The 20,985-nt window shown below is 41.5% G+C and overlaps 1 protein-coding gene across 1 annotated transcript; it reads right to left on the minus strand.

Moving 5' to 3' along the window:
* Positions 1 to 335: 335 nt before the first annotated feature.
* On the minus strand, positions 336 to 1,848 carry LOC114274877 (ATP synthase gamma chain, chloroplastic). Its single transcript, XM_028216860.2, has one exon. The coding sequence runs from the start codon at positions 1,677 to 1,679 to the stop codon at positions 552 to 554; it is 1,128 nt and encodes a 375-aa protein (XP_028072661.2). The 5' UTR covers positions 1,680 to 1,848; the 3' UTR covers positions 336 to 551.
* Positions 1,849 to 20,985: the final 19,137 nt, after the last annotated feature.

Here is a 20,985-nt window from a genome sequence, read left to right on the forward strand (position 1 = left end):
GTGATTGTAGTTATGAAATATCTGATATTGGTTATCAACAAAATGGTGCTGGTTATGAGATATGGTTATGAGATAAGTGATGAGAGCTCATAACTAAATTATGATTAATTTGATTCTAGTTATGAACAAATATGATTTTAGCTCATAACTATAAAAAGTGACCTGCTTACCAGGTCACTTTTAATGATGTGGCTCAATCTGAGCCATTGATTTTCGATGTACCATACATTTTTTAAACAAAATGTACTATAGACTTTCCCCAAATGAATAACTATCGCAGTAACCAATTTTTTATGGTAGCTACAAATATAGCTAACAAAGTGAGTCCATGGAAGTGATAGCTCCAAATAATACAAGTATATTATATATTTGAAGGGGGCAAAAAGCAACATACAAAGATGAGTGGAATCCCCTTTCTGTTCCAAAACACAATTGTAGTGGTTGTTGTTACAACAAGTTTTTTACACAAAAAAAAAAAAAAAAAAAAAAAAACAGAATCACAATCATAGACTAAAAAACAACAAACTTTTTCACTTCACCCACTTAGATTATTAGACTAAAGCATTAGCTCCAGCAACAATCTCCAAAATCTCTCCTGTAATCTTTGCCTGTCGCTGCCTATTATACACAATTGACAGTGACTTCTTCAACTCGACCGCATTATCGGTGGCATTGCTCATAGCACTCATCCTAGCAGCAAGCTCACTAGCCAATGACTCCTGCAATGCCCTCAAGATTTGGCTGTTCAAATACAAAGGCAACAAAGCATCAAGAATCTGAACCGGGTCTTGCTCGAATTGTAAGATAGGCGAAAACTTGATCGTTTGAGTCTGCACCACATCTCTCTCCACTGTCAATTTCCCTTCCCTCGTCGTCAACCTGAAAAACTCATCTTCTGTTGCATCAACACAGTTTCCATTCACATCACAAATCTCTCCCTTGGGAGACAGAGGAAGTAGCGTATGAATCACCGGATCGGCCTTAACCAACGACACGAATTTGGTGTATAAAAGCTCAACTTTGTCGACTTCTTCGCTTATAAAGAGCGAAAAAACATCGTCAGCGATCGCCTGAGCTTCTTTTGCAGTAGGAAGATTGCCTCTTTCGAGAAACCTGTCCACTGGAATATAAGGCCTGCGAAGAAAATAAGAATTACCCTTTTTTCCAACACTGATTACAGTGTAATCAAGACCCAAATTCTTCAAGTCAGCCATTCTTGATTCAGCTTTCTTAATAATTGCATTGTTGAAACCGCCACAGAGGCCTCGATCGCCTGTGACAACCACCAGAGCTACTTTCTTGACAGGCCTGACATTGGTGAGAGGCACATCAATGTCATCTGTTTGAAGCTGTTCATTGATGTTGTAAAGAACTTCGACTAGAGTCTCTGAGAAGGGTCTGCCATTAACAACAGCTTCTTGTGCTCTTCGAACTTTCGCTGCAGCGACAAGCTTCATTGCTTCAGTGATCTTCTGAGTGTTTTTGACAGAGTCTATGCGTTTGCGAAGCTCGCGGAGGCCACAGTGAATTGGGTTCACTGAGGGTGATTTGGAGATGGAAGTGGGTGAGTTTTGAGTTGGGAGTTGAAGAGGGTTGAGAAGAGAGCGAAAGGAGAGAGAAGAAGGATCGGAGAGAGATGGGTTTGGAGAGATTAACATTGTTAGATTTGAGCAAGACATGGTTTGGTGTTGGTGGTTTTTATTTTTTATTTATTTTTTTATGCAAAGACTCAACAATGGAGGAGATGGGGAGAGGAGTTTTTTTGGAGTTGTATCTTGATGTGGAGGTGGTGTAGTTGCAAAGGGTTGTGTTGTGTGTTTGTGGTGTAGTGATGTGATGTGGTGTGGTGTGGTGTGTTGTGGGAAGGAGGGAAATGAGAGGTGGAGGGAGAGGGATGGAGAGATTTGGATGAGGTTTTGGGATAAGATTTTGAATGTTGGGGATTTTGTGGTGTGAGTGAGATAGGGACATTGATTTGGACTCAACCATGTTTTTGACGATTAGATTTGTTCATTTTTAAAGTTATTGTACATAAATTATTTGTGAAAAAAATTAAATTAATATGATAATTGTAATTACGTAATGATTATTCTATTTTTTGGCCTATACATAGTAATTTAGAAGATATACCAATCTAATTATTGGAGCATGACTCGTGATGTGTCCTATCCATTTGGTGGGATGGAGGAAGTTGATTAATTATTAGTTTAGTTTAGGGAAAATTGCCCAGACCCCCAGTGGGGGTGACCCCAGGTTCGGCCCTGAGGGCAAGTCGAAGAGGCCTGCGCCTTGGGCCCCCAGATTTGGGTGAAAATATGGTCCCAAAATATGATTTTATGTTTTAGATATTAAAAAAAAAAAATCCAAATACTATAAGTCCAATTGTATATGGGGCCTAAAAAAAACAAAATATATCATGACAGATTAGAGGCCCAACTAACATGGGCCCAAAAACAAGAAACGTATTATAATTTATAATATCCACCAAGGCTAAGAACGTGGGTCACTGAAAGAAAACAAACATTAGAAAATTAGAAAATTTCTGGAAGTATTAACATTAGAAAATTTCTGAAAATTAGAAAATTTGTGGATTTGTGATTATATAGAGTAGTCATGCCTCCTAGGAAGTATATTTTTAGATGTGAAAAAAGGAAAAAGAAGCAAAAATTAGAGAATTTTATTCAATCTCAATCGAGAGCGCTTGATAAATTTTTTGGTAGCAAAAAACAAATAGAAAGTTCATGTTTGGTTGATGAAGAAGTTGTTGTAAGTAAATTTTTTTATAACTACAAATAAATAAAAAAGTTATTGTAACTTATCGTTTTATCCATCAACTTTTTTTTTTTAATGTAAGAAAGGTTCTATTTCCGAAGGTCGTCTTGGGCCCCCTAAATCTCAGGGCCAACCCTGGGTGACCCCCACCACCCCCACCATTTTCTGATTGGTGAAAGTTGTTTTTTTTTTCAAGTCTTGCTATCACAGCCCCCCACGTGGAGGTGGGGGTGCTGGGGGTCCCCAGTAGTACTGTTTAGTTTAGCTAGTTATATATTTTTTGCTAAAATAAATGTGTAATATTTATATTTTGTTTTTTGTGTCAATTTAATCATTATAATTTTAATGATATCAATTTTATTTTTAAATTTTCACATTGCATCAATTTAATCAAATTGGTAATGCCACTTCATAAATTGGACTGAAATTAAAAGAAAAAATAGTTCACTCACTTTTCTCAAAATGATTGAGGGTTAGCATCAAATTTGAATTATTGACCCATTCAAGGGAATAGATCATTTTGCTTTTAATTTCTATTCGAGTTCTTAATGAATATTATCAAATGAAATAAATTAATATGAAGAATTTAATTTAATTTTTTTTTCGGGATACAATTGAAATTATAAGGACCAAATTGGCATAAGAGACAAATTGCAGAGATTGAATATAATTTGTTCTAATTTTTTTGTGAAATAACTTTTTTCACAATATTTATTTCATGAAGTTAATTTAATTTTGATGTGTATTCATATAACAAAAGTGATGTGTATATATAAAATTCACTATATATATTATTTTTAAAAAATATTATTTATTGCATCAAATACAAAGCCACAGTGAAGAGTCTGAGTAAAATATTTTACAACAATGTTAGGTATCATAAAAAACTTTTCATGAAAATAATCATAAAGCTTTGTGACCCTTAGATTACATTTAGAATAAAGCACCACACACTAATCAAGGTAGTCCAAGGATCATAAATCTTTCATGATCATTTTCATAAAAAAAAAAAAATTCATGATCCCTAACTTTTCTCAATATTTTAATATGTATTGCAGTTTTCAATATTTTTAAGAGGGTGCGTGAAGTTTTGCTTAATTATTTTCGAATGCATATAGAATGTGATTATTGGGCTAAAATTCTAGAAATTTTTTTAATGGGACTTACATGTAGGTCCTAATATGTAGATTTATTATTCAATAAGTCTTATTTTCATAATGTAACACATATATAACATAAATTAAACCCATCTCTCAAACAAATAAATAACTAAAGGATTTAGGGCTTGTTATCACAATCCTCATAAACGAGGTTAACCAAACTACAAATCTTTCAATATACATAACATTTACCAACACCTTTTTTATTTCTCCAAAATTTCGATTCTTTAACAATTATTACAACTTAACAATTATAAAATCATAGATAACAATTAACACAAATTAAATTCATGATAACTTTCTTTATTGTCTTACAGACCCATTTTCACATTTTTAATACACAATACCCCATATGGTTCAAATAAAATCAAATCATCAATTTTTCTCTCTTTCTCATAATCCATAAACAATTAATTAGGACTTTTTACACTAATCCTTTTAAACATATTTCTCAAACTTACAATCTCATATATTCACAATACAATACAAGATTTAACTCTAGATCAAAAAATCCTAACCTTCATCACATGCTTTTCAAAAATACCCAGCAAATCAAGTTTTTAATATAATAAAAACTACTACATGTCTATTTATAATGAGACATTAAAAAGGAGCAAAGAAATCCCTACTTCAAAGAGAGAAGATGAAAAAAACCCTAAAAATCAATTTTGTCGGAATTTGATCTCCATCGATCAAAACGTAGCCCTCGAGATACTCGTCATTTTTGTATAAGGAATTAGTATCAAAATCTCGCTTGATCTTTATGGATCGAAGAGAATGTGAAATTTGGTGACAGTTTGGAAAGAATGGAGAGAAAAGAGAAGTTAAAGAAAGAGAGTGTGTGAGTGATTTTCTTATCACACTGCCTGTTTAGTAATCAGCTAGAGAGCACCGGCAGAATAGATGGCTTCAGCTAACCTGTAACAGAAAGAAAAGGCTTCGGTGGTGGCTCTTCCACCAGGGGGCACTCCGACGATCAAGTCAGTATATCTCTCAAAGATATTCAAGTGCTAAACTCACTACTGAAAGCATAAAATTGCGTACCTTAGACCCACGAGGGTGCCTCTCTTTTATAGTTACCTTAATCCTAGTCCCACTAGAAGCCTGACTTCTATGGGCTCTAACTCAGTACTTACTTTGGACTCCTCAAGAGATAAAGATAAACTCCCTAAGAGATTTATCCTCATCTTGACTAAGTCTCCTCTTCATTCTAGGACTTCTTGTCCCTTATCTGTTTATCTCGGGTTCCGATATCTTCGGAGATAACCTCGGCCTCGCCGAGATCATCTCGGCGTCATGACCAGGACACGTGGCACCTCGGCAGACACGTCGGCGTCACCTTGCCACGTGTTGGTACTTAGAAAATATATCCCCACAACTGCCCCCTAGGTTCTATTACCTCGGCATTCTGAGGTGATGGAACCTATATCATTCCGTTCATCCAGTACGTTGGTTTTCAGTATCTCAGCCGAGATAATTTATTTCAGGCCGACATGCTTTCCCTAAAAAATCAAGATTTTTAAGGACCTTCTCACGCGCATGAGCTGTCATGCACTTCAACTCAACCGTTTTAGCCACGCGTTTCCCTCTTACTGGTCCGTACACGTGACGCGCCAGTTAGCTGCCTCTTTCTTCATGTGCGCCGTCTGACGCCCTCGTTCTTCTAGGCGTATTGATTGCTTTTGCCGCCATTTCTGTTTAATCAAAAACTTTTTCTCTTTTTTCCGTCTCTTCACTTTTTCATTCGAATCTCCTGTTATCTCTCTCTAGCTTTCGAAACCCTCCATCGCTCAAGCTTCCAAAGCTCTACAATTGTCTTCCGTTCTTCCTTTCTATGAAGCTTTCGCTACTCCATTACTCCTGCAACCTTCGTCTGACTTCGGCAATCTTCATACCAGCTTCACTCTTTTCTGGTAAGCTACTATTCCTTTCGTTTTCAATTCTGTTGACATTCTTCATTACTTGTGGCCTTTACTGCATCTGTTGAAACTTTTAATTTTTGTGATTCATACACCTGAATGTGTTGACTTCGCTTTATGCCCTAAATACATGTATTGTTCATAGTGCTTCTTGTACGCCTTGCTACTGTTCTTGGCCATATACTCTTGTATTCTTCATGTTCTTGATAGCCCATCTCAGTTCTTGTTTCTGAAACTTCGTTTTTGTTTTCTGTTTTTTGCATCTTTTCCAAATCTGTGCCTTTAATCTTCATCTCCATAGTTTTAGGTTTGGGATTTGTTTGTAGAACCCATGATTAGGGCAAAACTGAAACATTCCTTACAAATTTCTGTACCAGCCCAAACCTAGGTCTTTGCCGAGGTCCCATCAATAAGAAACATCTTTTTGAATTTCAACCCTTCTAATTCAAGCAGATATCATGGGTATGTGGAGACATAGGGTAGATACCCCGACCAAACTTGAGTACTTTAGGCAAGAGTTCTCCATCCCTGCCGATGTCCACCTGAGACTGGCTGGGGATGATGACTCCATCATGCCTACAGAAAAAGCCATGCCCCATCCCATTGTAGCTTTTACTGAGTGCGGACTCCGGCTCCCACTTAACATCCTTTTTCGCGAGATTCTTCACTATTATAAGTTGAACCCCATGCAACTGGCAATCAATTCTTATCGAGTGATTTTTGGTATTATCGCCTTAGCTAAATAGGAAAATGTTAGGACCACCCTAGCCGATATATAGTATTGTTACACCATGTGTGCCCTTAACTTGAAAGAAAAAGGCTTCATTTATTATCTTAAGCCAAGGTCTACAGAATTCAAAATCATAGCCGACCTCTCAGACTCCAACAAGGGGGCTGGAGATGACTATCTCATTACTTCGAGAAATTGGGAGTTTGCTCCAGACGAGAACATCCATCTCTACCCTCTTCCCCGATCAGTTTTAGAGGGCAAGGGTAAGAGCCCAGTATTTAGCTTTGCCTGTTTTCTTTCAAAGTCTTAAATACTTTGTCTGTTTCTGACATCTGTTCTCCTTGCAGCTGTTCGTCAGCCACCAAAAAATTTTCGCCAATCCTTTGTTCCCAGCAAGGATTTAAAGAAATTACTGGACTTGCCAGTTCAGAAGCGAAAGGCACCCCTGCTTCTCAACTTCATCCCAACATACAAATCAGCTCTCCCCGACGTCCCCAGGAAAAAGAAGAAGAAGAGCTTATCTCCTCCCTCTGCTACAACCCTTCCAGTTGCATCAACATCGTGAACAGACCAAGGATCAACCTCTGGTCCAGCAGAACAGCCGTCGATCTCGACTCCATACCTCATTCCACCGTCCCAAAGAAAGCGTCGCCGACGTCTTGTTCTTACAGCTGAGATGGGTCGCGTAAAGCCAGTTGCTAAAAACCTCCTAGCCAACATTCCATCATCCATTGACGAACAACCAACACAAACCCAACCTCCAGCAAAACCAAAAAGAATTAAAAAAGCTCAACCAAAGGCAAAAGTGACTCAGGTTGAGACTGAGGACACTTTGCCAGCCCCAAAACTGGCTCCAAGTCAGAAAACTGCCTCTGTCCCTTCGAAGAGGTCTGCCGAAGTACCTCCTTCCGAATCCTCCAAATCAAAAAGGCTGAGGTCATCTGCAACGACTTTGGGGTCAAAGAAACCAGATGCCCCCTGGGCCCCCGAAATCACCATAGAGGATAAGCCCGTAATGGCAAGTGACAGCGCCGACGATATCAATGTCGGCGTTGCACTCAGTACCGCTCTACTTCTCCCAGGTGACCTGGAGCGAAACGCCGAATATAGCGAGTATTAGAACTATGCCTTAATGTTGCAGCACTCTGCACAGGTAAACGTCTTCTACTTGGTAAATTTTTGTTTCTCTTTATTTCACACTTTGAATGTTCTTTAATACCTCTATTTTCTTTCAGGCCATCCAGCATGCCCACTCTTTCTCAATGCAGTCTTTTGAGAACAGGGAGAGGCTTGCCGAGATGAAGAGGGAGGTCTCTAGCCTCCAAAAGACCAACAAAGGCCTCCAGTCAAAAATGAAGAAGCTAGAAGACCAAGCTGAGGAAGCCATCAAGGCTCAGACCGAAGCCGACGAAAAGGCTAAGGCTGCTGAGGCCATTAGGAAGGTGGCCGAATCACAAAGGAGAGAGGCCGAGGAAAAAATGGCCCAAGCTGAAAAAGAGCTTCAGGAGACCCTGGCCACCAAAGAAGCTGAAATCAAAGACGCTGACGAAAAGGCGTACTCACAGGGTATGGCCGACGTTACTGAGGCCTACGAAAAACAAGTGAAGGAGGCATGCAACAAGGGTTTCATCCTTGGTTGGATGTCCCTTCTTAAAAAGCTTCATGTTCCTGATGATTCTCCATTGTGGAAGGCCGACGCCATTCCCTTGCCATTTCCTCCAGCCCCAACTCCGAGTGAAGATGTCGGCGAATCTGATGCTGAGGATGAGGCCGAGGAGGAAGAGGACGAGGCTTTGATTAGAAAATCAAAAGATGCTGACGGGGCCAAGTCCCCTCTTCAGAATAAGCAAGTCCTAGACTTGACTCAAGATGAAGAAGGCGATGAGGTTATCCAAGAAGCTGTTCCCGACATCGCACCAGCCGACATCCCTTCTGAGGTCAAGACTGTTGAAGAAACTCTCCAAGAAATCGGCACCGAGATAGCGGCAGAGAATGAGGCCGAGGTGGTATCTGATCTTCAAATTCAACAATCTGGAGGAGAGGAGCCTTAGTTTTATGTTCTTCTTTTGCTTACTTGTATTTTGTTGCTTCTTTATCTTTTGGAACAATGTATGCTTTTTGTGTGGCCGATGTGCCCTTTGGTGAATGAATATAACTTTTTCTTTTCTAAGTGCTTACACTCCTGTCTTTTCTTTTTTGTCTTTGCATGATTCTATATTTAGAATATTCTGCATATGTACACTCTTCCTCCTTTGTGTAACCTTCTCGGGGTGAAACACCTTGGTTATGCCAACCGATGATATACCTCGGCAGGTTTCTTGTCTTTGTTTTATCTTCAACTTATAAATTGCTACAAATTTCAACAAGTGAAGATAAACAATTATCTCGGCTTAACTTCAACTTGTAAACTGCTACAAATTTCAACAAGCGAAGATAAACAATTATCTCGGCTTAACTCCAACTTGTAAATTGCTACAAATTTCAACAAGTGAAGATAAACAATTATCTCGGCTTAACTTCAACTTGTAAATTGCTACAAATTTCAACAAGTGAAGATAAACAATTATCTCGGCTTAACTTCAACTTGTAAATTGCTACAAATTTCAACAAGCGTTAAGCATTACTTCAGTTTAACTTCAACTTGTAAATTGCTACAAATTTCAACAAGTGAAGATAAACAATTATCTCGGCTTAACTTCAACTTGTAAATTGCTACAAATTTCAACAAGCGTTAAGCATTACTGTCTTCTCTCTGCCCCCAATGTAAACCTGAGTTCCACTTGGGTTCTCATTATTCAGAAACAATCATTATGCATCTTTTATCAATTCATAAGTCTTTGGAGAACTCTGCTAAAATTTTATTGATGATGTCGGTAAAAAAAAAAAAACAAGGAACATCTAATGATAGAAAAATTTCAAATTACAAGTGTTATAGGGTCTTGGCAATGCTTTGCCCTCATTGTCTTCAAGTCGGTATACTCCATTGCCCAATACCGAAGTGATTCTGTAGGGTCCTTCCCAATTTGGTCCAAGCTTGCCTTCTCTGGGGTCCTTCTTGTTGCCAACAACTTTTCTTAGGACTAGGTCACCGACCTGAAAATCCCTTGGATTGACCTTCTTATTGTAAGCTCTAGCAAGCTGCTGCTGATATGCTGCGAACTGAATTGCAGCTTTCTCTCTTCTTTCTTCTAGATCTCAGGCTAGAAGTATGTCATTAGTCCCATTCTCTACTCCCTGGGTTCTGATCCCGAGGATGCCAATCTCTAGTGGAATAACTGCTTCTATGCCGTAAGCCATGGCAAAGGGGGTTTCCCCTGTTGATCTTCTCAGCGTAGTTCGATATGTCCAGAGTACATTGGGCAACTCGTCCACCCACTTTCCTTTTGCTGCCTGCAGCCTTTTCTTTATCCCATCCAAAATTACTTTGTTGGATGCTTCTGCTTGCCTATTGCTCTGGGGAAAACTTGGTGTTGAAAAGTAATTCTTTATCTTGAATTTTGCACAGAAGTTCTTGATGAGTTTGCTGTCAAACTGCGTTCCGTTGTTGGCAACTATTGCTCTTGGAATGCCAAATCTGGTGATGATGTTTCTCCATATGAAGTTCTTGACGTCCGCATCTCGGATTTTGGTTGCTTCTATCCACTTCGTGAAGTAATCTGTTGCTACCAGCAAGTACTTCCTTTGCCCAGTTGCTTAGGGCAACTGCCCAACAAGATCCATACCCCATTGGACAAATGGCCATAGACTGGATACAGGGTTTAGGTCAGCAACTGGCTGATGTATCAAGGGTGCGAACCTTTGGCATTGTTCACACTTCTTCACGTAGGCTTCTGCATCTTTTTGCATGTAGTGCCACCAATATTCCTGGGTAATGGCCCTGTGAGCTAGTGATCTGCCCCCAGCGTGGCTTCCACAGATCCCTTCATGAATTTCATATAGAAAATCTTCAACCTGCAAAGGGTGTACGCACCTTAAAAGGGGTCCAGTGAAGGACCTTCTGTAGAGATGTCCGTCTGCTGTCAGATTGAATCTTGCCGACTTCAATCTGACCTTGTGCGCTTCCTTATGGTCTTCTGGCAGCTTTTCTTCTTTCAAGAATGCAACAATTGCATCCATCCAGCTTGGTCCCAAGTCCACACACATTGCTTCTTGTTCTGCGATCGGCTGCTCGGGCTTGACAAATAGTCAATCATTATTGTCCTTGTTTTTCCAGTTTGCATTGAGCTTGCCAAGTTGGCCAACGCGTCGGCGTGGTTGTTATCTTCTCGGCTGACTTGAAGAAGTCGGCAGTTGCGAAACAAGGCTGCCAGCCTGATGACTTCCTTTGCGTATGCCGACATCCTCTCATCTCGGGTTGCAAACTCTCCTGTTGTTTGATTTACTATAAGTTGCGAATCACAAAAAATTATTACCTCATCTGCTTCTGCTGCCACTACCAGCTTTAGTCCTGCAATCAGTGCTTCGTATTCTGCCTCATTGTTTGAGGCCTTGAACCCTAATCGAATAGATTGTTCCAATATCTCCCCATCAGGGGATATCAGTACTACTCCTGCCCCCGCTCCTTGCCGGTTTGAGCTCTCATCGACAAACAGGCAAAATGAGTCACCGATGTAAATGCTGCAGGGTCTGAGTTTTTCCTTTCCTTGTTCTTTTGCCTTTGGCTGGGCTTCTCCTTATTTGCTTGGAGATTGTTCATCTTGGCTCAACGGAGCCCGATGTTCGATGGATTCTGGCGTGAATTCCGCTACGAAGTCGGCCAAAACTTGGCCCTTAATTGCTGTTCTCGATCTGAACTCCAGGTCATACTGGCCCAAGGCCATTGCCCATCTTGCTATTCTTCCAGTTAAGTCTCCTTGTTGTAACAAAGACTTCAGCGGGTGCTCTGTTAGCACTATAATTTTGTGCACTTGAAAGTAATGGTTCAACTTCTTTGAAGCCATTATTAAGGCCAGTATTAATTTCTCTAGTGGTAGGTACCTTGTTTCTGCATCGGTTAGGGTTTTGGTTACATAATAAACAGCCTTTTGCTCCCTTTTTCCTCTCAGATTAGCACTGCACTTACTGCGTGTTTTGAAACTGCCAAATACAAAAACAGTTCTTCTCCAGGTTCAGGTGTTGAGAGGACTAGAGCCGTAGTCAGATATTGTTTTAGGTCGGCCAAAGCGGCCTCACATTCCTCAGTCCATAGGAAGTCCGTGGCCTTCTTCACCAGGTCGAAGAAGGGTTTACATTTGTCTGAGCTTCTGCTGATGAACCTGTTTAGGGTTGCGGCCCTTCCAGTTAGCATTTGCACCTGTTTTGCCGATGTCGGGCTTTTCAACTCTAGGATGGCCTTGATTTGATCTGGGCTGGCCTCAATGCCCTTTCTTGTTACCAGGTACCCCAGAAACTTACCTGATCCAACCCCAAATACGCACTTCGATGCGTTAAGTCGGAGCCGGTATGTTTTGAGTATATCAAAGACCTCTTTTAGGTCGGCAAGATGGCCCTTAGGTTCCTTGGTCTTCACGACCATGTCGTCGATGTAGACTTCTACTGTTTGGCCAATCAGGTTTTTGAACATCTTGGTTACCAATCTTTGGTAAGTTGCTCCTGCGTTTTTTAACCCAAAAGGCATTACCCTGTAACAGTACAGGCCTTTTGGGGTGATAAATGTGGTTTTTTCTTCGTTTGAGGGGTACATGACGATCTGGTGGTACCCCCTATAAGCATCCAGGAAGCTCATCCTTTCATGTCCAGATATGGCGTCTACTAACTGGTCAATCTTGGGTAGAGGAAAGTTGTCTTTGGGACAAGCTTTGTTCAGGCTTGTAAAATCTACGCAGACCCTCCATTTACCATTTTTCTTCTTTACCACTACTGTGTTGGATAGCCATGTCGGGTAATGAATTTTTCGGATGGCCCTGGCCTCCAGAAGTCTGTCCACTTCTTCCTCTACTGCTTCGACGTGCATCAACGTCGATCTTCTGGCTCGTTGAATCATAGGTTTTGCCGACCTGTCGACATTCAGTCTGTGGCAAGTGACCTCGAGGTCGATGCTCGGCATTTCGTAAGGTGTCCAGGCGAACACCTCAATGTTGGCTCTTAAAAAAGTCTCCAACTCTTTTTTCTCTTTTTCGGCTAAGCCGGAGCCGAGAAGAAAGAAGCGTTCTTCATCCCCCTCCTGGACGAGAATTTTCTTTAGTACCTCATCGCTCTTCTCGGCTGGTTCTTTGCCGACGTTTTTTAGGACTTCCAAGTCCTCATCTTCAATTTCTGCATTCTCTGGCTCTCGAATGTTGCAGGTGGATTTCATTGCTGCCATGGAGTAATTCTTTGCCTGCAGTTGATCGCCTCTAACTTCTTCTATCCCATGCTCTGTTGGGAATCGCAGTAGTTGATGCAATGTTGAGGGAACTACCCCCATTGCATGCAATCATGGCCTTCCCAAGATGATGTTGTATGGCGAAGGCATGTCATTACCATGAATTTTTTCTTGATCTTTTTAGTGCCAGCTTGTACTTCCAAGCTTGTTGTGCCCAGTAGCTACGTCGGCGTTCCATTAAAGCCGACCATCGGGCCGTTGGATTGCTCCAAGTCATCAGGATGAAGGCCCAGTTCCTTGTAACATCTAACATACATGATGTCACAAGAGCTGCCTTGATCAATCAGGATGCGTTTTACTTGGCACTCCCCAACCTGGAGGGATACTACCAAGGCATCATTATGTGGATGCTGGACCATCTCTAGGTCGGCTTCAGTAAAATCTATCGTCAGTCCCTGGCATTCTTCAAGCCGAGGTCTTTTGTGTCCGACCTGGTTTATGTGTTGTAGGTGTTTTACCCTCTGAGTCTCCCCTCATATGTCGTTTTCGTTCACCTTTGAGTGAATTACATTGACCACCCGTGGTCCTCCTAACTGTGGTTGCTGAGCTGGGGGAGGCAGAGCTACTGGTGCTTGAGGTAATCTTGCCTATTCTTCTCTAGTCCTGGCCTTATCAACAAGGTCCCTTAGATGTCCTTACCTTACCAAGTCTTCCAAGTGTGCTTTTAGGGCTCTGCAGCCCTGAGTTGGGTGCCCTTCTTCATTGTGGTAAGCACAACGCCTACCGACGTTTCTTCTCATAAATTCCCCTGGTGTTCTTGTCGGTCCTCTAAAATAGGGTTGGTTTCGTATTTGATCCAAGACTTTGTGGATCGGGACTCGGAATATAGTCGTTACTGCCTGTTTAGCCCTCAATTCCGTTTCTTGTTTGGTCGGTCCATTGTTGCCTCGACTTCGCTTCGGCGAGCCGTTCCCTTTCTCCAACTTTGTTTCTTTGTTTCCCGACGCATCCTCCTCGGCTCTGGCGTACTTCTCGATTCTCGCCATGAGCTCTTCCATGTTTTTTGGCAATGTCTTTGCCAAAGACTTCCGTAGTGGGCAGTCATCTTTCAGGCCGTTTTTGAACGACACGACTGCTACCTTTTGGTTGCATTCGGGTATTCGATTGAATACCTCGTAGTACCTTTTTGCGTAAGCCCTAAGGCCCTCATCCTTGGTGATTTTTAAAGCCATCAGTGCGTCGACCCTCAAGGGCTGTAGTTTGTTCGTCACAAACCTGGCCACAAACATCTCGGCCAAGCCTTCCCAAGTCTTTACGCTTCCCTTCGGTAGTTTATGGAACCAATCTGATGCAATTTCCCCGAAGGACGAGGGGAATACTTTGTAGAGCAACGGCTCATTCCCACTATACAATGCCATTGAATTCAGGTATAGCCCAACATGAAAGTTGGGATCTGACTTACCATCATATATTTGGAACCTCGGCATACTGAATCTCTTTGGTGCTTGAAATTTATCCAGATCCACCGAGAATGGTGTCCTCGGCTTAACTGGGAAAGTTACTTCGGCTTCAGCATTCTGTTGCTTCCTCTTGAGGTAATCTCTCAAGTCTTCTTTACTTCTCCCTGGAGCTCGGTTATCTTTGGACTTCAATCTTTTTGGCACACTACTTTTGGCCTCGTGGTGAGCCTGTTTTGATCTTTCTTCATGGGTTGTGTCAAAGCAGAGCGCCTACCTTTGAACATGCTGATGTTCTTTGGGCTCTGGGTCCTTCGTGTGATACGTCTTTCGGGACTCCTCTCGTCTCGGCTCCTCTCGTTCGACTTCCCTGGAAGGTCGGTGAGAGTGCCTTCCGCTCCTGGTGTGCTGAGGGACTTCGAGGATTGTTCTTCCTCCTCCCTTCTGGGTATTAGTAGCTGGCATCGGCGTATCCTGCAGCGGGTATGGTGGCTACAAGACATTGTTTTGCATCATGAAGTTGACAACTGACTGTAGGTCTGCCAACTTGTTTGCCAAGTCTTTTACTTCCTCATCCCTCTGTAGGCACCTATCCCTCCATACCTGAAGGTTATCTTCGTTATAGTACTTGCTTTGGTCTGTCCTCTTCGAAGTGTCGCCCTCCTGGCCGACGTCTTTCTCTCCGTGGCCCTGGTCATGAGTTTCTGCATTGTGGTTGTCTCCTTCAACGTCAAGGTCAATTGGTCTGCCACTCCCAGCAAGAGTGTCACCCCCAATGTTTTCCTTCTGTCCATTACTGGCCATCTATTCTTCTAAGTTCCCACAGACGGCGCCAAATTGTGTGAGTGATTTTCTGATCACACTGCCCGTTTAGTAATCAGCTAGAGAGCACCGGCAGAATAGATGGCTTCAGCTAACCTGTAATAGAAAGAAAAGGCTCTGGTGGTGGCTCTTCCACCCGAGGGCACTCCGACGATCAAGTCAGTATATCTCTCAAAGATATTCAAGTGCTAAACTCACTACTGAAAGCATAAAATTGCGTACCTTAGACCCACGGGGGTGCCTCTCTTTTATAGTTACCTTAATCCTAGTCCCACTAGAAGCCTGACTTCTATGGACTCCAACTCAGTACTTACTTTGGACTCCTCAAAAGATAAAGATAAACTCCCTAAGAGATTTATCCTTATCTTAACTAAGTCTTCTCTTCATCCTCGGACTTCTTGTCCCTTATCCGTTTATCTCGGGTTCCGATATCTTCGGAGATAACCTCGGCTTCGGCGTCATGTCCAGGACACGTGGCACCTCGGCTGACACGTCGGCGTCACCTTGCCACGTGTTGGTACTTAGAAAATATATCCCCACAGAGAGTAATGAGAAATGGTCAAAAAGATAGAGTGGGATTTGATTTGAGTGAAAATAGCACAGAAATCGATGTCTGGACACGCAAAATCTGCTTGTGCAAATTTTAAAACCGCTCATGCAGATCAACTCAATGAAAAAATAACTTTCTTGCAAAATCCGCTTGTACGGAATTCAAATTCTGCTCGTGCAGATTTGACCTATACAGCTTTTGTTGGGTGATTTCAAACAAGCGTATCTCCCTCGTCCAGAAATAGAATATGGTCAATTTCATGTCTAAATTGAAGCCCCGAAAATAAGCTTTCCAACGATTCTAGTCTCACATCAAGATTCAAAATGTGGAGAAATAAAAAAATAAAAGAGTGAACACTACTTAAAACAAATATTTGAATTTGGCATTCTTGGTCTAATCTTGCCCAACTAACATGTTAACTCATCAATCAACTCCAAATAACAAGGAAGATGTCACAATTATAATAACTAAAAAGTCAAATGCTACCCCTAACTTTTCAAAAGTCTAAAAAAAAATATGTAAGTATAAGGTAACGGTTATCATTTAACATAAACAAGTTGGGTTTAAGACACGGGACACTACAATAATTGTAATTACATAATGATTATTCTATTTTTTGGTCTATACATAGTAATTTAGAAGATAAACAAATATAATTATTGGAGCGTGACTCGTGATATGTCCTACGAGTTTGGATAACACGGTCATATCCATTTGTGAGATAGAGAAAGCTGATTAATTATTAGTTTAGTTTAGCTAGTTATATATTTTTTGCTAAAATAAATGTGTAATATTTATATTTTACATTTTGTGTCAATTTAATCATTATAATTTTAATGATATCAATTTTATTTTTTAATTTTCACATTGCATCAATTTAATCAAATTGGTAATGCCTCTTTATAAATTGGACTGAAATTAAAAGAAAAAATAGTTCATTCACTTTTCTCAAAAATGATTGAGGGTTAGCGTCAAATTTGAATTATTGATCCATGCAAGGGAATAGATCATTTTGCTTTTAATTTCTACTCGAGCTCTTAATGAATATTATCAAAAGAACTAAATTAATATGAAGAATTTAAACTTTTTTTTTTTTTTGGTAATACAATTGGAACTATAAGGACCAAATTGACATAAGAGACAAATTGCAGAGATTGAATATAATTTGTTCTATTTTTTTTGTGAAATAGTTTTTTTTCACAATATTTATTTCATGAAATTAATTTAATTTTGATGTGTATTCATATAACAAAAGTGATGTGTATATATAAAATTTATAACGATTCCGGTTTTGACTCGACTCTTGTGGTATCCCGGAGTCGGGTTTAATACTTTCATATTGTTGTTTACCTCTTGTTCCCTTTGTATCTATAGCGATCCCGGGTTTACCCTTGTTGTATAGTGATCCGGACATGTGTCCGTGGATGTTGGTAGTTGTTTGTTATCTTGTTTACATCCTTTCTTACTTTGTATTTGAGTTATAGGATGTGTTGAGCGGGTTTGTTACAGGTTGGTTGAGTTTAGAAACCAAAACTAGTTGCCCAGATTTTTGGCCTGTACGCTCGAGCGGAGGTGTTGGCGCTCGAGCGTAGATTACATCCATCCAGTATCTTGTTGTGCAGTGTTGTGAGCTCGAGCGTAGGGTTGGGAGCTCGAGCGGAGGCCTGGCTCTGCAAAAGTGCTGGGCGAGTGCATTCTGCGCTCGAGCGGGAGGTTGGCCGCTCGAGCGGAAGTCTGTGAGTGGCCGCTCGAGCGGGGTGTTTTACGCTCGAGCGGAAGACTGGGTTTAAGTCCCGAAATTGTGACTCTTCAAATCACTTTTTCACTTTCTCTTCTCTCTCTTACTTTTCCAAAAACACCATTGTTGAGTCTTTCTCTCTAGATACTACCTTCTCTCTAGGTTTTGATCTAGTAGGAGTGATTTACTCACCTTTGGCCTTTATAAAAAAGTTGTTGATCGTCGAGGGCTTCATTTTAATCTGAAAATCTCGGGTTTTGGAGCACGTTGGGTTTTGTCGTCTTCTCCCTTGGAGCTCCGAATTTGAGGTAGGGATACCCTACTCCTCTCTATGGGTTTTGTCTTTAAATTTTGGTATTTTGAGATGTTGGGCTTGGTTTGGTAATTTTGTGAAAGTTTGGGGCTTTTGTGCAATTATACAAAAGTTGGGGTTTTATTCATAATAAACCTAGATGCATGTTTGGCATGGAAAACGGAATGATTGTTGAATCATTGATGAAAATGGGACCTAAGGGTTGAAATGGTAATTATGGAAAATGGCCTAATTACATTGTTTAATTAATTGGGATAATTAATTGGTGAGAAATGAGGAAATGAAATGTTGATTGAATATCCATTTGTGCATTTATTTTCTGTTTAGAAATAACTGCTTTGGGCTATCGGTGGAGGATAGTCGTGATTGTTGTAGACAATGTATGTTGATTAGGCAAACTGAAACTAATCAATGAAATGTGTTATGAAACTTGACAGTTGCTAGAATACATTAATTGTTTGTATTGTGTGATTGTATATAGAACCAATGTGTTTATATACGTTATGTGTAGAGGAGGAGATAGGGGATGTACTCCGCGGTTTAGGGGAAGATAGGGGATGGACCTCTAAACCGGATAGGTATTTGGAGGAGATAGGGGATGTACTCCGTAGACAGAGCTCATATGCTTGTCTAGAGAAGTGAAGATAGAGCTCATATGCTTATCTTTGTGAAGTGAAGTGTGGATACAGCTTGTATGCTTATCTGTGGATATTGTTGATATACATATCTGTTGAGATTGTGGATATAGCTTTTATGCTTATCTGAATATGAGATATAGTTTTTATACATATCTGTGGAAATGATGATAGAGCTAGCATGCTTATCTGTTGAAAAAGGGAAAATGAAAAGTAAATGGGACTTGTAAGTCGTTGACATAAATATGTAATTTATGTGATTGTATCAGTGTTGACCAACTATCAATTGCTAATGTTTTAGTCATTGTCCATGGTTGGTTTAGTGTATTTCTACTGGGCTGTGGCTCACCCTATATGGGAACATCATTTTCAGGTGCAGGAAGCATGCCACCTCCAAGGACATAGCTGGGAGGCTAGTGGCGGGCATAGTTTTGTCGTTTTACTTTTGATGTATTACATGTAATTTCAAGCCAAGGGCTTAATGTGTAAACGAGTTAGACCTCTTTGTTGTAACCAAGTGTTAACTTGGAAAGCTGTAAGCCCGTAGGGCATTTTGTTATGAGGTTAACATGTAATACTTATGTAATGGAATTCTAATGAATGATAGAAGGTAGTTAGTTTATCTATCAACGCTTGTCTTATTTGTTGGATTTGATGTTATTATTTTGAGGGCGTTACAACTTGGTATCAGAGCGTACCGGGTTCGAATACTTTGGGTACGTGGGAAGTGATTAGGATCACAATGGGTTTGTCTCGCTTGATAGAGACTTAGATGTAGTATCATATGCTATGTGCTTAAATGCTAACATGCTTATGTGACTATGTGGGTATGGGATTTAATTTCTAGGATGTTGATTGGATCCTTGAGTTTCTGGGAGTCTTGTTGGAAAGGCACTTGATCAACGCTGTTTCTAACCGGAACTCTAGTAACGCCTCGGGACTATCATTATCCGGAAATGAAATTCGTAAGTGCTTATGTGTTTATGTGCTTATGTGGAGTGAATTACAGTTGTCCATGCATTAGGACGTGAGTGATTAGTTTCGGCACACCTATGAATGTGCTAACGTTCTGTGTTGCCTTTATTAGGATGTCAGGACGAGGAAGAGGTGCTAGGCGTGGTAGACCTGCGAGGCAGGAAGTACCGTTACAGGGTGAGATTCCGGCAGTGCAGGAGGGAGTTGGGCAGGCCAATGTGGCCGAGCCAGTAGGTCAGCAGGCTATGGGTGCCTTGGCCAGAGAGATAGCAGGAGCTTTAGGTATTCTTAGAGCTGGGAATCAGGCAGCTGAGACAGGGCCTTCTTTCTTGAAGAGGGAGTTCTTTCGGTGTAATCCGGACGAGTTTATCGGGGATCCTAAAGAGCCGCTTAAGGCAGATGAATGGCTCGAACAGACAACGAAGACGTTTGAGATGCTTGGAATCGAGGACGGAGCACTGAAAGTGACCTTGGCATCTTTCCAACTGAAGGGAGATGCGGGTCAATGGTGGAAGTACGAGAAAGCTCGTGTTGGTGGTACTTGGGAGGCGTTTGTGAATGCTTTTCAGGAGAGGTTTTTATCAGCAGCAGCTAGGGAGAAGCTGAGGGATCAGTTTAGCCGGCTTAATCAGCAGGGCTTGTCAGTGGCCGAGTTTGAGGCTACTTTTACCAGTTTGTCTAGGTTTGCACCTGAACTGGTGGCGTCTGAGGAACGCCGTTGCTATGAGTTTGAGCGGAAGTTGAGGCGGGGCCTCAAGTTGAGAATTGGTGGGTCTTATATTCGAGAATATAGACACCTAGTGGACGCTGCAGCTCATATGGAGCTTATGATGCAGGAGGAGGATGAGGGTCAGAGAGGCTCCAAGAGGAGCCAGGATAGTCAGAGTGATGGCAGGAGGCAGAGGGGTTCTAATCCTCAGCAGTCTCAGGGTACAGTCTCTAGATCGACCTTTCCAGTGCCTAGTGTAGGCTCGGGGAGAGGCAGTCAGGGAGAATTCACTTGTTACAAGTGTGGCCAGCTGGGTCACAAGGTTTCTGTTTGCCCGCAGAAGGGTGGGGGTCAGAAAGCTGCTTCTTCTTCAGCTAGACCGCCGAGTCAGAGTTTGGGCAGGGGGCAGCTCTTGATTTGTTATCAGTGTGGACAACCTGGGCACATGAAGAGGTTTTGCCCACAGTTGAGTGCCACTTCGGGAGCGTCTGGTTCTAGGCAGACGCAGGGTTTTCAGCCAGCTCAGTCTGTGCAGGCCTCGAGGGCCAATCCGGGAGCTTCGTCATCCCAGTCTGTGCAGCAGTCTTTTGCTCCGAGAGGTGAGCAGGTAGACCAGGGGCCTACGGGGCGCGTGTATGCTGTTACCGCGCAGGATTTAGTACCGGCTCCATCAGTAGTGAGAGGTACTTTTCTGTTTTGCAACTCAGTTGCTAATGTGTTGATAGACACGGGTGCATCTCATTCTTTTGTATCTGCTGCATTTGCATCTGTTTTGGAATTGGAGTTAGCACAGTTAGCATCTCCTATTTGTGTGGTATCACCTTTGGGTGGTGAGTTGATTCTGAAACAGGGTGTTAGAGGATGTGATATAGAGGTCGCCGACTATAGGCTTCCTTTTCCG

The sequence above is a fragment of the Camellia sinensis genome, chromosome 9 (assembly GCF_055761805.1).
Source record: "Camellia sinensis isolate YWXY chromosome 9, ASM5576180v1, whole genome shotgun sequence".
Classification (NCBI taxonomy): Eukaryota; Viridiplantae; Streptophyta; class Magnoliopsida; order Ericales; family Theaceae; genus Camellia; species Camellia sinensis.